This window comes from Helobdella robusta (genome assembly GCF_000326865.2).
Source record: "Helobdella robusta unplaced genomic scaffold HELROscaffold_1, whole genome shotgun sequence".
Taxonomy (NCBI): domain Eukaryota; kingdom Metazoa; phylum Annelida; class Clitellata; order Rhynchobdellida; family Glossiphoniidae; genus Helobdella; species Helobdella robusta.
In genome coordinates, this window is record NW_008703570.1 from 9,400,871 (window position 1) to 9,418,956 (window position 18,086).

General features: G+C 31.1%; 1 protein-coding gene across 1 annotated transcript; it reads right to left on the minus strand.

Moving 5' to 3' along the window:
* Positions 1–1,144: 1,144 nt before the first annotated feature.
* HELRODRAFT_159366 (hypothetical protein) lies at positions 1,145–7,159 on the minus strand (the record flags this gene model as incomplete). The annotated part of the gene is made up of 8 exons (XM_009011253.1): positions 1,145–1,167; positions 1,481–1,584; positions 1,889–2,097; positions 3,020–3,074; positions 3,675–3,825; positions 3,876–4,044; positions 6,117–6,249; positions 7,095–7,159. The coding sequence occupies 8 exons, from the start codon at positions 7,157–7,159 to the stop codon at positions 1,145–1,147; spliced, it is 909 nt and encodes a 302-aa protein (XP_009009501.1).
* Between the last annotated feature and the right edge of the window lie 10,927 nt (positions 7,160–18,086).

Genomic DNA, 18,086 nt, shown 5'->3' on the forward strand with positions numbered 1-18,086 from the left:
AAACCAATTGCTGATTGACAGATTGACTTTGCGCTTAAAAGTGCTTACGTGATATTCAAACACTTTATACTCCCTGGCTTCATTTGCTTTTGTGCGTATGTGCGTGTGTTTGTGAACGTGTATGTGAGTGTATATTTGTGTGCGATTGTGTGTGCACGTGTATGCTTTTGTAAATGCGTTTAGGTACGTTTTCTTACATCAGTCTTCATACATTTTTATACACGCTTGCTTATGTCATATGGCACTTTATTGTTTTCGAAAGCATTTTTCAATGGTGTTATAAATAAACAGGTAAGTAAGTATAAAGTTCTCATTCAGTAAATGTATGTAAGATTTAATACAAAATGTGTATATTCTAAAAACGACTGCAGACGACTAGACTACCTAGCGATTAAGGTCTTTGATACTCACACAAACATATAGACATAAACACACACACACACTCACTCCCACACCAACGCACATACACACATTCACACACACACATATACACACGCACACGCACGCGTTATAAGTTCGCATAGACACACATCAAGAGGCACATATGTCAGAGTAACTTATTGAATCAGGCAAGTTATGCTGAAGGTCCATGTTAATTAAAGAGGAGTATGTGTGGTGTTAGTGGGACTTCTCGGTGCGTGTCTTCGTCTTCCTATTTTTATTCTTATTTTATGTACGTATTTGTATACATTAGCTGGCATAGTTCATATAAAAATGTAAGCATTGTACATTATTTTTTGGCGATTATAATGCCAACCTAATTATTATCATCAACATTATCATCGTTGAATTTTTATTTGATAACATCACAACCAGATAACACCGTTAAATGATGACACCATAGGATAACATCCTCACCATGTGATGAGGTAACCATATTTTAAATAACATCCTCATTATACGGTGTCACCATTACAATGCCATTACATTACATTACATTACACCTTACATTACACCATTACATCACCATAAGATGACATAACCAACATATCATTTTCATTTGATAAGACAACCGTTCTCATTCGTCATCGCATAACATCATTTGCAGGTTTAAGCAAACATTTGAAGCAGCGTATTGCAGATAGGGGTATGGATTGCAGTGCAAATAAACACTCACCTCGTTTACCTAGTCTTTCTCTATTGCTCAATTTAATCCAATTTTTTTGCCTGGTAACACGATTATTGTTATTATTAATGTTATTATTATTATTTTTGTTATTATTATCATTATTATTAGTACTTCTATTATTGAAGTTATTATTATACATAATATTGTTCTTCTTATTAGAAGTATTGTTGTTGTTGTTGTCGTTGTTGTTGTTGTTGTTGTTGTTGTTGTTGTTGTTGTTGTTGTTGTTGTTGTTGTTGATGTTAATATTTTTATTTTTATTATCATCGTCATTACGATAAAAATTTTCATTGCTATGATTAACATAATCATCTTCAATGTTGCCATCTTCATTATAATTATTATCATTACCATCATGATCATCATAGTCGTAGTTTTCGCTGATGTTCTGAGTGGATTCACCGTAATCATCATTCACATAATCGGCGATGTCATTTTGGATTGAAGCGATTCGGCTGTTCGGATGATTACTTATTGAGTTTGTGTTTGAAATGTAACTTTGATTTGTTGAAGTTTCTTTGAATTTGAGTCTAACCATTTTGTCGTTGTCACGAAATAAGTCTCCATCTACGTCGCCATTTTTATAAATATTATATGAATTAACACTATAGCCTATTTTGTAAAAGCTATTCTTTTTAGTATTCTCGTTTTCAATAAGTTGTTTTCTGCTGCTACTGCTGCTACTTCTACTACTGCCAAATTTGTTAGCGTTATTGTCGTGGACACTTGCGTTGACAATAATGGGCATCATCATCATACCTACCGACATCATCATCATGATCAGCGACAAAACGTTCGTCGACTTCGGAAGCATAGCTGAAGTAGCGGAAGTAATCTTGGATCACGTGATGATGTTGATGACGCAATCTATGACGTTGTTGATTTCCGGTTGGTGTCTTTGTAGGGATGTGTTGCTTATTTGTTCGGTGATGACGTTTCTTTGGAGTTAAAAATCTTTTGCTTTGCTGCTGATGTTTGTAATGTTATATTGTTGATAATGTTTATTTATATTGTTGATTCAGTAACCTATTGAATTAGATTCTAACTTTTCATTCCGTTAAAAGGTTGCTTATTCTGTAGGTGTTGGAGTTGCAGCTGATATTTAAATGTTCGAGTTGTAGTTTTGATCAATGTATTTCATCAAATTTGTCGTAACTTTTTTGTTGCAAACGTGAAATGTTGAAATTATCATGAGGACTCGTGCTGGGTTAACAATATTTGATGCTTATCGTTAATTGAAACTCTGAAAAAATTATTAAAGTTTTTTTTACGCAATATTAACTAATGTATTATAAAACATTACAATCAAATAAATTGAATAATTATATAAAAAAAAACACCTAGAAAGAAATATTTTAAAGGCACATACGGTTAGTTACATGTAAGATGAATATTGAAATCTAAACAAATTAAAAGAAAACAAATTACTGTTCAGTCAGAAAATGACGAAATGTGAAGTTCATATGAAAGAAGATCAGTAACAGGACTAAATAATATCAACAACATTTTAACTGGTTTCGTTTTTTCACCATTTTATCTAGGTAATGAAATGTTACCCTAAAACAATCATTATCACCATGGCATCATCATCATTTTCACTCTTCCTTTTCATCATCATCGTCAACATCATCATTATTGCTATTATTATTATTTTTTTCATTATTATCATCATTAGTAATAATAATAATATCAGCTCCATAGACATTCATGATGATCAGCTTAAAAGAGGCATAGTCACTATGGGATCACATTAATCAAAATCATTTTGTCACCACCACCATCATCGTCGTCGTCGTCATCAGCATTGTCATAATCATCGTCATCACAAATATTTGTGTTGTTACAACATTGAAAGAATGGGTATTTGAAGTTTTATTTCACTTTTATTACTTTGTATTTAACGTTAATACTCCAGATGACATTTTGAATGGCCTCCATAACCGCTCTATAAAAAGATTTTGGAAAAAATTGGAAGAATGATGAGGGGATGAATGAAAAGAAAAAAATGATTGTTTTTAGTTAAAAAAATCGAAACCAAAATAGATACATAAGAATAAATTATATTCTTCAAACGTTATATTGCTAAGTATTTTTTATTCATTTGTTTTTTTATTCATATATTTATACATTTATTTATTTAGTAAGCCATTCACTCTTTCATTTATTCTTTCATTTGTTTATTTCTTCCATCATTCATTCATTCAATCATTCATTATTAAATATATATTTTCTTTCGTGTATTTTTCTTGAATGTTCAACTTTAATTTTGTTGGCGTTTTACTACTCGGGTTTTATCTTTGAGACAATATTGGATTGATATTAACAGGAAAAGATCAATGCCTCCGCCTAATTTCATTTCACTTGAAGAATTTCTTGTGGAAAAAATTCTTGAATCATATCTCTAATCACTATATCACTCAAATACTATCACCATCATTAAAACCAATACTCTATTTTATCATTTTAATTATTTTTTTACTACAAATCAAAATCGTTACTTACGAAGTTATTTTCCGTAATCTTATTTTCTTCTTTTAAGATCAACCTTTCCATCATCGTTATCAAAATCTTCTTCCTGTCATCTTCTTCTACGTCATCACCCTCTTTATCAGCAGCTTCTTCTCCTTCATCATCGTCATCATCAGCTCCAACGTTATAATTTTCGCCAGCGACTCCGTAAGATGAAAAGAATCGTCCTTGTGTTAAATTTTCAATGATTAACGAGATGTCATCACATCATCTTCACCATCTTCATCATCTTCTTCATTTTCATCATCTTTATCATCTTCACATTCAGCAGCAGCAACATCACTATTTTCTTCACCAACATTACCCTCATCTTGTCCTTCACCATAATTACCATCAATTTGATCGTCATCGTAAGCATCGTTGTCGTCAACGTTAAAGACATTGCCCTAACTCATGTCGTCGTTATTATTACCACCAATGTTTTTGTCATCATCAAACTTTATAATCATCATGGCCACCACAATCATCGTAAAACTGTTGTAATCATAACGATTATTATCACAAAAGTCATCATCATCATCGTCGTCATCATCGCCGTCATCATCTTCACCATCATCGTCATCATCTTACATAAGCATATATTTATACATACATATATTCGCATACGTGTTTATGCATATACTTTGTACCCTGTTTTAATTAGAAGAGAGGAGTCTTCTTATAGAGCACATTATTGGAAGAGAACCCAGCACGCTCCACTGGCGATTTATTTATTTCCACTCTGGACTCGCGTAGTTATCGTAATAATCGGCCAGTTGATTGCTGTTAATGTTGGTGATACATACCGATATGCGATGCTCTTTCAGACAGTAGGCCTATTCCAATCTAAGTACCTTATATTCAAGTACTTAAGAACTCGATACTTAAGTACTCAAGTACGCAAAAGCAAGTGCGCGTGTACTTATTGTGTTTAATATGTTGACTAACAAGAGATTCACGGTTACTTTCTGTATGATATTTGTAGTGAATACAGTATTTTTTAATAACAGTTGTTTTTTTTTCAAAAGATAAAAAGTTGAATGAGAACTTGGAAAAGAGTATTCAAAATCAAAACTATGAAGCATAAATTAAAAAAAAGTATAGAAGTCGGCATAAAAATATAAATGTCGAAAAGAAAGAAAGCAGGATAATAATAAATGAAAACAGAAGATAGAGAGAGAGAGAGAGTGAAAAAGAGAAAAAAAATGAGAGAGAAAGAGAGAAATAGAGACAGAGAGAGAAAGAGAGAGAGAGAGAAAGAAAGAGAAAGGGAGAAAAAAAAGAGATAAAAATAATGGCAACATAAAACCAGTAGTAGCGAATGGCCGTCGAAAACGCTTCTTTTTGAATGACGATCAATGCGAAACATTTTATTTCTCCTCTTTTCATTTCATCAATCTATCCATTCATTATAAAATAAAAACAAAAGTTATATCATCATCATCATCATCACCATCATCATCATCGTTGTTGTTATTGTTGTTGTTCCAGTGCAATCACATTATATTTGTTAACATATATCATATATCATCATCAATAAAGTCGACATCAATTACAATCCTCCCCATACCAATTATCATCAGTATCATTATCAGAGCGCTTATAACCCTATACACAGAACTCTCTATAAATGACATTTTTATTTATTATTATTTCTACACCAAAAATTTGTTCACCAATAACGTAAAGACTCAAATGGAATGGTAGTGGCATTACAAAATCATCCTAAAAAGTTCAGCATCAGTCCTACCAATCCTCTTCACATATATTTTTCATTGATATGAAAGTAGAAAAAGTGTAAAACCAAACCCAGATAATATTTGAAAGCGATAAAAAAATGTCTTCACGATATCCAAGTACAAACTTATTTGGCTTGCACATAGATAGAAAACAAATATAGACTTTTGTAACTTATATATATATATATATATATATATATACATATGTATGTTTATATAAATATATATCTATATATATATGTGTGTGTATATATATATATATATATATATAGATATATTTAAATAAATAATAAATTTATAAATTATAATAGCGTGTATGAAGAGAAGCAAGGCAAATAACTTTATGTTAAAACTCGTTAATGCACAATGTGTGACGGCGATGGAGTAAAAGTGGATTAGGCGAACAATTCAGCTGAATTGTAATATTCAACTAAATCAACAAAATATAGCTGAACTGAATAACTAGCCGAAAACTCAACTAACTGGAAAAAGTTATAAATGAAACATCAAATCGACTGTAATAATGAGAACACTGGTCTTTGCGATAATTAAATCCTGGAAATATAAAACTATCATTGTACCTACAATTGGCGAAGATAAGGCGCTCATGAACATTTTTAAAATTTTAACACATCACATGTGCAAATGGCACAGCTCATACATAACCTCATTCTTGCCTTACACCACAAAACGTAGATACTATCTCATCCCAGCACACCGTAACAAAATTCACAGCCTACCAGCATGTCTTCGTCGTTTATTAAATATTTTACAGCCCTTTCAATGCTGTCCCAATGGCGAATCAATAAATTATTGATGCCAGCAATTGTCATCAGCGTTCTCGACTCGTTATTACTACGTATTTTAACATTGCTTTCGGTTTTGTTATTATTTGTTGAATAAATTCAATCTTATCCTTGAAAAATATTCATATTTTTTAATAAAAATTTTTGAAATTATTGAAAAATGGTCGCAAGGCTCACAACTATTGTATATTTATTAAACTAACAATAACATTGAATCAATATTGAAGAGAGTGAGTGGTATTTATCAATAAGACACCTGCGCTTGGCTGTTATTGAACAGTTCAAAAGTGACAAACTACGCAGCATGCATTCTAATCAGGCTCTCACAAGTAAATTTGAATATGTAAAATGACTATCTAGAATGATAAACAATGAAAAATTGTTTCAATAATACATCAACAATAATATTTTAACAAAATAATGTTTTTGTTTATTTATCAGTTCATATTAAAAGTTAACATCATTGCAAATATTCAAATCATCTTTGTCATCAGTTGCACCCACGTTGTCATATTTTAAAATAAGTACAAACATTTTTTAACCATCGATTCCCCATCTCTGCCACCATAAATAGTTACCTTCCCCCACTCCAAATTACATTCAACGTAATCATCATCTTTATTTTACAAAATTGAATTATGTTACTGAAGTTACGACGGTTTCATTCATCTTCATCATCATCACCACCATTATTATCATCTTCATCCTCGTCATCATCATCAATGAAATCTTCCAACCAATCACAAGCCAACTGACCAATTGACCGACCGAAAAATTGACCAATCAAACAACCAGTCGACCGACCAGCCAACCAGCAAACCGACGAATCAACGAATCAACCAAGCAGCGTTTTTATTATTCCCCCTCCTGCATATTATTTGCCATTGTAAAAAGGGTCCGAACGAACGTGACCTGTTTGTCAAACATCGTCTGATTGGCCGGGCCTGATCACGTGAGATGACGTAATTGGCCTCCATTAGTTATTTTTCTACGGAAGCAGAACAAGTTACAAACGCGTATACATTTTTGCGTTTATATTTACGCGTTTGTGATTATTCGTCTCATAATAAAAAATTACGTTATACAATTTTTCTATTTTCAGATTTATGACATTGTTTTTTAAACGTATCTGTTTGAAAGTTTGATTTGATTTCTTTTCATTTTTTCCATCTTAAACGTAGCACGGCTTTATGTTCTGCTGCTTCCAAATCTCACATCATTTACTCTGGTGGTAACATATATTCAAATAAATTGAATTTTTAATAATTTTTCAACACTTTTGATAGCTAACAAACAAAATGTAGGCACAGTAGATACTTTGATAAATTTCTTTTCAAACATTTGTTTATATTTTGATGTGTTGCAAAGTTTTCTGAGTAATAATAATAACCAAAAATAAATGCAAGGCCGGAAGTGCAGTAATATGACGTCAGCGGATGTGGCGCTCTGACGTCACGATATTTCTGACGTGTGTATGTGTGCTTTAATGATTGCTCTAAAAAAGTTTTTTCCTTTTTTTTCTATTTTTTCATTATGCATAATTTTGAGTGACGTTTCATTATTTCGATATTTTTGCGCATAAAAATTGCAAATTGTTTGAAAGGAAAGTGAGCTTGTGCGTGTGTTTGGAGTGAAGTTATCATTTGCGTTTAAATGTTGTAAGAGATTAAAAACTTTTTAAAGGTTATATCTTTTTGTTTGAAAAACAACGTTGATGACTTTTAAAAAAGAGGCTAACAAAATGTTGCGTTGCATCCGTAATGTTGTATCATCATACTTTTATTACATTGAGTTTTTATTTGTGCCTTCTAATGTTTTAGGGTGGTTTATGAGTTTTAAACGTAACTCTTACAATACACAAGTTTGCACGTGTTTATTTGTCTGTGACATCCTCATCGCAACCCCCTCAACTAATAGAAGTCTTGAAGCTCTTCAGTCTAATTGGGATCATCTTCATCTTGATTACGTTGAAAGTTTCATTTGACTCGTATAGCCGTTTGGTGCTAGATCTTCCTTTCAATATTTTCAATTTTGCTTTGAGTTAAATACGAGTGTACAAAACATAAGTTTTAAAGAAAAATTTCCACAGGTAAACAAACTATTAAAATGGTACGTTTCATCATGTTTATATGCATACAAGGATATTTTAAAGCCATCATTGAGCTTTCATAAACATTTATTACCTACATCATGCCTGTATAATAAATATAAAATACTTGAGCCTAGGAAGGTCAAACAAAAATGTAATGATGTCATTCAACCTCGGGAGGATAATTTAAACGTTTGCACCCGCTCAATCTAATTCAAGCCGCGTGCATTGCAATATTTTAATTTCTGATTATTTCACATTCCTGTCATATTGTCTTCACATTTTTTGCGTTGTTTAACGGAGTGCTAAATTTTTTTAAAGGTATTTTATTAGAAATAACAATTTATTCTTTAAAAATTCATTTTTAAATTAACAAATTGTATAGTTGTGTGAAAACTTTAAAATTGTATTAAGATTCGGGTAGAAAATTGTTTGTATGCGAAAGGCTGCTGGTTGCTATTGTATGATTCATGGTGCAACACTCGGAAATGAAAATAACTTTAAAATGAGTGTCATACTTGCCAGAGTAAAACATTATTTTTATTATTTTCATTTTAAAAAATGGAAAGTAATATTTTTATGAATTTGACATTAATCGATCGATATATCAATTACTAATTAATCAATCGATCAATCTATCAATTAGTCAATCAAAAATTAACTAAAAAATTTCAGTTTAAAAAATTTTTTGCATCCCTTAAATTTATTGTTGCAGGTTAAATAATTTTTTAAAAAATTTTCACAATTTTTTTCACCAAATTGCACGTTGCATGAATTAATCGGAGATGCAGAAAATCACTTCCATCTAATATATATTTGATTAGCAAAATGATTGCTGCAAAGAACACAAAATAAAACATAAGGAGAGATAAATTGATAGATAGATAGATAGATAGAGAGAGAGAGAGAGAGAGAGAGGGGGGATAAAGAAAAAGAAATTAAAGCTAGCAATCCATCAAACACCCATAATGTACATAAATGTATTTTGTGCAAACGAGTAGAAAGACAATTTAACAGGAGCTGTTAACAAAAGCACATACCTGCATTTTGTTTTACGAAGCAGTTGGTGGTGAATACATTAAATGTGTAATCGTAGAAGCATTAGACATGTGAGAGTGCTTTTATATACCGGTTGTTTTTTTTCTCTTTTTTGTGGGTTTATTGTATTTTCTTAGATATGTTTGTGTATGTGTGTGTATGTGTGCTTGTTTTGTGTAAGTGTCTGTGTAAGTGTCTGTCGGCTTGCTTATGAGATTTTTTATGGATTATTTGGCTACTACGCGCAAATGGAAATAAGTGAAAAAATTTGTGGAAGTGGATGTGTTGTTTTTTTTTATTATAGTCTTGGTGACATTAGTTTGAATAGTCATTAAATGTATTTATTTTTGTTTTTCATGGCAAGTTTTTTAAAATATTTATCAGTAGATCATCAAAAGCAATGTGAATTAAAATGTTGGTTAATTCGCAATCAACAAAATTTTGTCGTAAAAACAATTTGCTCTTGCCTTTGTGCGTGCATGCAACGATCATGCCATAACTTTCCCTTCAATAGAGCACATCAAGATTGGAAGCATCGTTATCGAGTTGCGTTGTTTTATAATCAACATCGACATCAACAACAACATCAACATCATCATCATCATCTTCAACATCATCACCAACAACATCACCATCATCGTCACCATCAACATCACACTTGTGGGTTTAAGAGCAACAAAAGCGTTCAATACTTTTAGAAATCAACAATCCCATACATATTGAATGTCTTCATTGTACAGTACATGTGAAGCGATAACAAAAATAAAATCCTGTGTGAACAAATCTTTGCACAATTACATGCGATATACGCACGAAAACATTCCCATATACAAGCGCAAACACACGCGCAAACACACGCACACAATCATTAGCAACGAATATAAACATATAACTAGACATCAGGCATAAAAACCTGAAACGAATATCATAGACAAAAACATAAACAAATATGGAATATAGAAAGAGATCGGTTGAATATAGATGAGTGGCTACTAGCGGCCTAACAAGATGCCAGATGGAGATTAGCAAGTGCTGACCAGGCAATGGACCATGAAGTGTTGCTAGCTTGTCTTGAATATTAATCAACGTGTACGTGTTGTGTGTGTACGTGTGTGCGTGTGTGTGTGTGTGTGTACGTGTGTGCGTGTGTTGTGTGTGTGTGCGTTTGAGTGTTTCTGTGAGTTCATTAAGAGTATATTTTACGTACTGAAAATGTATATAAAAAGTTTAACTGTTGATCTTTGAAAACTGTAGTTAAATAAAAATTAAAAATTCATGCACAAAGTTATTTCAATGTTTTTTTGTTGTTTTGTTGAGAATTTAGTAGAGTTAAACACTGTTTAATATAAGTTACATTTGGTTCTCATATTATTTCAGTAACTCTATCTGTAACATTTATGTTCTGATTCTGAAAAAAAATATATTTCTGCCATCTACCTAAACTTACTCGGAATTATTTTTTTGACTATTCGACATCCTAACAAAAATGATTGCGATGATGATATAATGAAGATGATAAGGAGGATACTGATAACAAGAATGCTGATAATTGAGATAATGATATAAGATATTAATGATATATCAGTGATATAATTATATGGTAATAATTATAATCAAGGTAGCGTGGTTTAAAGTTAAGTCGCGTTGTAATTTTTGTTTCATAGCGTTTTTTTTTGGCATACATATAAGAAGGGCTCGTGTTTGTAGTGTGCTGTCCTAATGAATATGCTTAACCGTGAGTATGAACATCAACGCCATTAAAATAATTATCATCGTTATTTATGAATGCCGGAGCGCGGAGATGATGACGACGACGATGAGGATGATGATAAAGATGACGTTAATGACGATGGTGATGTCTTTGTTGTTGTTGACGATGATGATGGTGAAGACGGAGATGTTGGTGAGGATGGTGAAGATGATGATGATGACGATGATGATGACGACGATGATGAATATAATGACGATGAAATTAGTGGTCAAGAAAATAATGTTGAATTCAATGATGATGATGATGATGAGGAGGAGGAGGAGGAGGATGATGAGGATGATGATGATGAAATTTTGATGACATTGATGATGCTGGTTATAAAGCCGAAAATAATTATCATCCAAATGATTTGAATATTAACTTTTATTAATTATTAAATATTTGATTTGTTAATAAATCAAAATAATATAATAACAAATTTATAATGAAACTAAATGATAACATATGATTAAAACAGTGATAAGATATAACTGACAGAGTAGAGAGCCCTATTAACTATAATTAACGTACAAACAGGTAAAACTGATAATAATGTGATTTATGTTTTATCACTTAAATACGATGATAAAAGAGATGATGATGAAGCAGGGGACGTAGCTACATCATAACGCGGATGAAAATGATTGATAAATTTTAAGTTTACATACTTTCTGTTGGTACAATGATAACAAATGCGCAGTAAATAGCGTTTAAAATCTTTTTTTAAATAATGAAAATAATATAATCAATGAACAATTAAGTAGCCATGGCATTTGATTAAACGCGAAAGCTATTGAAAAAAAAATTATGTTCAACGCATATAAATGTTGATTTTTTATAAAAAGATCAATAATCAATTTTATCAAATTATATTTTCCGACTAAAACATATTATTTCAATTCAAATGATTGAAACTCCATAAATTCCAAAAAAAAATTCAATTATAAATCTGAATCGTGATATCGTAAAATGTTGTAATGAATTTTTTATACTGAGCTAACTAACCTTTTCAACGAGTAAGTAGTTAGTCGTCTTTCGGCGAGTGACAACGATTAACTAATATGGAAATAATTAAATGAAAAACTAACTTTAAATTAAAATAGAGTTGACACATTTATATAATTATCTATTAAACTTTAGTTTAGAATCAGTCGGATATTTACTACTAGAACGTTAAAACATTTGAAGGATAATAAATAACGTGTTGTATATTTTCGTATCATTCATTCAAAGAAAAATTAATTTCATGATGTTTTCTTTGAAATTATATGTTAATGTCAGTGAACGTGATTAAAACACAATCACTGACATTAACGACAACAACGTTGTTCATCAAAAATGGTGGTAAAAACATGATGACGTCATAGATGATTCTGTTGAAGTTGGTAATTATGACAATGATCGCGACGATGATGTTGGTAACGATGACGAAGTTGATGATGATGGCGATGATTATAATAATGATGATGATAGTTTACAATTAAAGAGGGCAGTAGAGAAGCGTTTGAGGAGAGTACGTAACGCACGTTTCCTATTTATACTTCTGCTGTATTGACGCCCATGCAGTGCTTTATACAATGCGGCTGTACATTGTATATGTAAGCTATATAAAATTACATAATATTGTATATATGTATATATATTTAAATATATATATTTTTGAATATATATATATATATATATATATATATATATATATATATATATATGTGTGTGTGTGTGTGTGTGTGTGTGTGTGTGTGTGTGTGTGTGTGTGTGTGTGTGTGTGTGTGTGTGTGTGTGATGTGTGTGTGTATGTGTGTGGTGTGTGGTGTGTGTATGTATGTGTGTGGTGTGTGTGTGTGTATGTGGGCGTGAAATGGTGTAAAGTCTAATTCCATACGTTCACTCATACATAAACGTCAAAATGCAAAAAAATGTATAAATGTAGAATAAATTAAGTAGTTAAGTACTAATTTTTTTAATATATTCATTAAGAAAGTTTGCTGATGAAATTAACATAAAAATTGAATACGTTTTTAGATGTACCCGAACATTCATCTACTAACATCTAACTGAATGACTGAATTTTAATCCATTTTTGTTGGCATTGTTCACTAATTTTGTTAAAGAAACAATTGTACTTGAAATTTTTTAAGTAGAGTTTCTAAAATTTTACAGAGCTGTTTTAATGATTTTCTTTCAATAATTTGAACTTTGTGGAGATAATTTGAAAAATCATAGAAAATATTCGTTGGTGTTTATTTAAAAATGCATTCATTTTAAATATATTTATAACTATATAAATAAAATATTATTAATAAGTGTTAATGAATTTTTCTTGTCTTTAAATATATTGATTAATATAAATAAAATTATAACAATTTCAACACACCTATCATCGCTAAATGTTCTTCTTCCAAATCGTCGATTTTTAGTTCAAATATTACCGTCAACATTTTAGTCGTCAATCGTCGTCGTCGTCAACCTCTCCTTACCATGAAAATGTTGCACACACACCACACACACACACACACACACTCCACACACATACACACACACAGACAGACATACACGCACGCGCGCACATGAACGCACACCAATAAATGGTACAACGATAACTTGCATTGTACCAATTGTACTCATTGTTGAGCTCCCGCCCTTTCATACATCCGCTCATCAATAAATAGTCCGCTGCTCGTCAGTTTACCTTTCCCTCCCATATACACAAAAACGAACACGTGCATGTGCGTGTACAAAGACATGTATGTGTGTCTCTCTGTACGCAATGCTTGCATTATTTATTCAATAGACCACGTTGTTGTATGACATTACACATTAGCTGTGTTCTAAAAATTTTGAAAATAAAAATTAATTAAGTGATTTGAAACAGTCGGATAAGAAATATCCAACCTCGATTCCGGCCTTTCAAAAAAATCTGACTCGGACTTCGAATCAGGGTTCCGAATTCCAGAAAAAATTTTAACTTTTGCATCATAATTTCACCTCAATATCACTATTAAATAAAAAATACTTTGAAAAACATTTAAAAACAGTCAATCTAATTGTTTTTCTTAATAAAAATATTTTATTTTTATGTTTTGCAGCATGCTGAAAAAAATTATATGATTTTAATCACATTATTAGCATATATTTTTTAGTATATTAAAGATGATAGCTCATCACTACATACATTTATCCTCTAAAAAACACAATCTTGAAAAAAATTTTCAGAAAATAATTTTTTCAAAAAAAAGAAACAACATTTTACGGAGTCGTATATCAAATCCGACTCTGACTGGGACTCCAGCCCCTTAAAAAATTTTGCCTACGACTCCGACCGTCTGATTTAAAATTTGATAGAGTGACAAAAATTTTTAAAATATTAGCTGCCAAAAGATATTTTAAACAGAAAAGCCAAGAGACCGAATGCAAATAAATAAATACTAGACAACAGAACCGACCGCACTGTCCGATGACATCAAAAAATGCACTGGCGCATGTCCGATATCGGTCACGTGATTGTGACGTCACACGGAATGATGACGTCCTCTCTTTGGTCTGTCTTTATGTATGCTTACATGGCTCCGTATATGCTTTTCTATACTTCTGAGTTTTTATTTGTGTTTATGTGTATGCTTTCGTTAATTCGGAAACCCATGTTACTGAAAAAATTGTTGCTTTTCTGTTGTAAACTATTTCATAAAAACCATTCCTAGGCACGCATAAGAACGTATTTAGCTGGACATTGGACGCTCTCGATATACTGATTCTTACCCTCCACTTGCTAAAAGTTATAATAATTTTCATTCAAGATCTATTCAAATGAACTGAATGAAAACTATGGAATCCAACTTTCCAAATGAAATTTTCGATCAATACCTTTTAGATTGTATTTTAAATTAAACGATTTTCACCAGGCTTCATATGCATGGTAAAATTATTCGTAAAAATGCATTTTTACGAAAAATTATTTATCGCAATTTGTTTACTCAAAAAATTTATAACAAAAGGAGCTATCGCTGATAAATTCTGTAAAGATATTTCCAAAAGGGAATATAAAAAGGACAGAAAATAACGAAGAGGTCATCAACGTGCAAAAACTGGAAATGATACTTTTCCAAAATTTTCCTATTAATAAATGGATGAAAGGAATGTCAAAACACTATCATGATATACACAATGTATCAAAAACGTTTTAGATTTTCAGTTTTATTACGTTTGATTTAACTTTCAATCAAATTATCCCACACACACATACTCCTTCCACACAGCAGACACATGCGTAAATTTTCCCAATGTATATTTAAAAAGAAACAAAGTTTCATAAAGTGATTAATGGATATTTTTTGGATGTTTTGGAAGTTTTTTTGGAAGTTTTACGGTTTCGAAGTCATTTTTGATCATTTTGGAAATTACTTTTTTAAATTTTGCACGAAAGAAGATGTATGAAGGAAATGAATGAAAATATCTGGCTGTGATTTTGACAAATATAATTATTGACCGATAAACCATTTTATTCGTTCATTGATCATTTTTCCATCCATCTATCATTGTTTTGCTTATCAATCAGTTCATTCAACTAGCCCTTAACTTATCCTAGTAATTCACTCACTCACCGCATTCATTCATTCCACATTCAATTTGTGAAGACACGTTCATTCATTTAATAATCCAATTTCATCTATTATTACATTTTATCAATTGAAACAAAATTTTGTCTCTTAATCAGTTATCTTAATGTTATCTGATCACGTTTAACTGATATTAAATTACCAATTCTGATTAAATTTTATCTAAGTGGTTCCAGCTTTGATCACTTCAAATGTTTGTGTACAGTAACATTTAATGGGTGTTTCAGTACACAATGACAATCACAAACATTTTTATGCCATTATACGTCGTGTAATTATTAAATTGTCCAAACAATGTTTTATAAACATTTTTATTCATTCATTCACTCATTCATTCATTCGTTCGTTCATTCGTTCCTTCCTCCCTTCCTTCATTCATTCATTCATTCATTCATTCATTCGTTCGTTCGTTCGTTCGTTCGTTCGTTTGTTCGTTCGTTCGTTCATTCATTCATTTATTCATTCATTTATTTACTCATACATTCACTCATTTATTCACTCATTCACTCAGCAAGATGCATTCAAAAATCAATCCATCTCTGCAAGAACGCATTAAACTAATCATCAACCCCATCACGTCATCCTCAAATACGGCGCTGTCAACGCAATGGAGATGATGAAGATGATCAGGACGAGGAGGAAGAAGATGAAGACGTTGATGATGAGGATGAAGATGATGAAGATGATGAGGAAGAGAAAAAAAGAAGGTGAAAATGATAATGGTGACGATGATGACGAGAAGATTGACAACAATAAACATAACGATGATCGTGATCATGATGGTTTTGGAGATGATATTTAAGAGTTGGTTAAGAAGTCTCATTAGACTGTTTATAAAATATGAACTGAAATTGAAAATGACCTACGGACTTGTTAAAATAGTTGACGATAGTTGACTATGCTTCAAACGATAACGATGATAAGAATGATGATTTAATAATAATAATAATCATAATGATAATAATCATAATAATTATGACACTAAATGAATATTCATGTTTCTATCCTGAAGCTTACTTGGAGGTTCAACAATATAGTAACAATAGCCATTTCCATGTTAATGAAACTACTAACCAAATCAATCATCTTGTGGTTGAAAGAATGACTGAAAATAATGGTTCTAACATTTTTGTATTTTTGTATAATTTTTACACCCAAAACCATTTGGATTAAATTGATTATTATTAATTCAATAACAATTTTCATTATCTGAACTATGTAAACATTTTGACAAACTATTTTAAAAATGAATAATATTTGTTGTAAATTACTAAATCATAAATTTATTATTATAACTAAAATTAAATTGAAAGATAAAATTTTCAGACCAAGTTGAAAAACAGACCAAATTTCACAAAAAAACATGACTTACTGTGTGGATTGCTCAAGTTAATCTTATTTTTACTATTTTTTTTCTCATTTTTCAGTTTTTTTTCAAGTTACCAAAATTACAAAGAACTTGACTTCTTTCTCCTAACGACAAACGGATTACAGACTCTATCTGGAATGTCGTCCTAGGTACATACTCGCGTTTCCAACTATTGATTGAGTGATTTTTTCTTCCATATTGGAGTTTTCAACGTTATTCATTGCATGTTTCTATTTGTTCACTGCTTTAAAGAAAAATATTTTATTTTTTTTATTTTGGATATTTCTATTTGGAATTTATAAAAAAATAATTATGTTTGATTTGGTTGCTGTTGTTGTTTGTACATTTATGAAAAAAAATTAATTGTTTTATATTTGCCTAGAATGCTAAAATCTATTAAGAATATAATTATTGGTGATGTTAATGATGAAACTTGAGTTTAAATAAATGTAATGATGTGTAAAAGTGGTGACGACGACGATGGCGATGATGAATATTTTACGGATTTGCATTTTTTCAAGATGAAACAACATTTGGTCGTTTTGAATTTAACGTAATGTCATTTTGAATTTAATGTTGGTGATGATGCTGATGATGAGGATGAGGATGGTAATGGTAATGATGATACTCTTTTGCTAAATCTGCATTTGCTTTTTCTGTTTCTTTCTCCTGGAAATTTTTACCTCTTTCTCTGACTACTTCTCCGTCAATTACGAAGTTCAGAGCTGATTTCAAGCTTCTGTTTGCAAAATTCACTGAGGAGCGCTGTTGAAAATCGCCGAAATATCTTATTGACTGACTGTGATTACCATATTTTTGTTATTAATGAAAGTTGTATTATTATTATTATTATTCGTGCTGAAGAACAATGACGACCATGCTCGTTAGTTTTAATGATCATGATGATGTCTTTGAGTGAAAGTAATTATGATGATGATGATGTTGTTGACGACGACGATAATGATGATGATGATGATGACGACGACGACGATGATGATGTTTCGTTGTTGATGATATTGATACAAAAACGGCTGTTGGCTTTTTT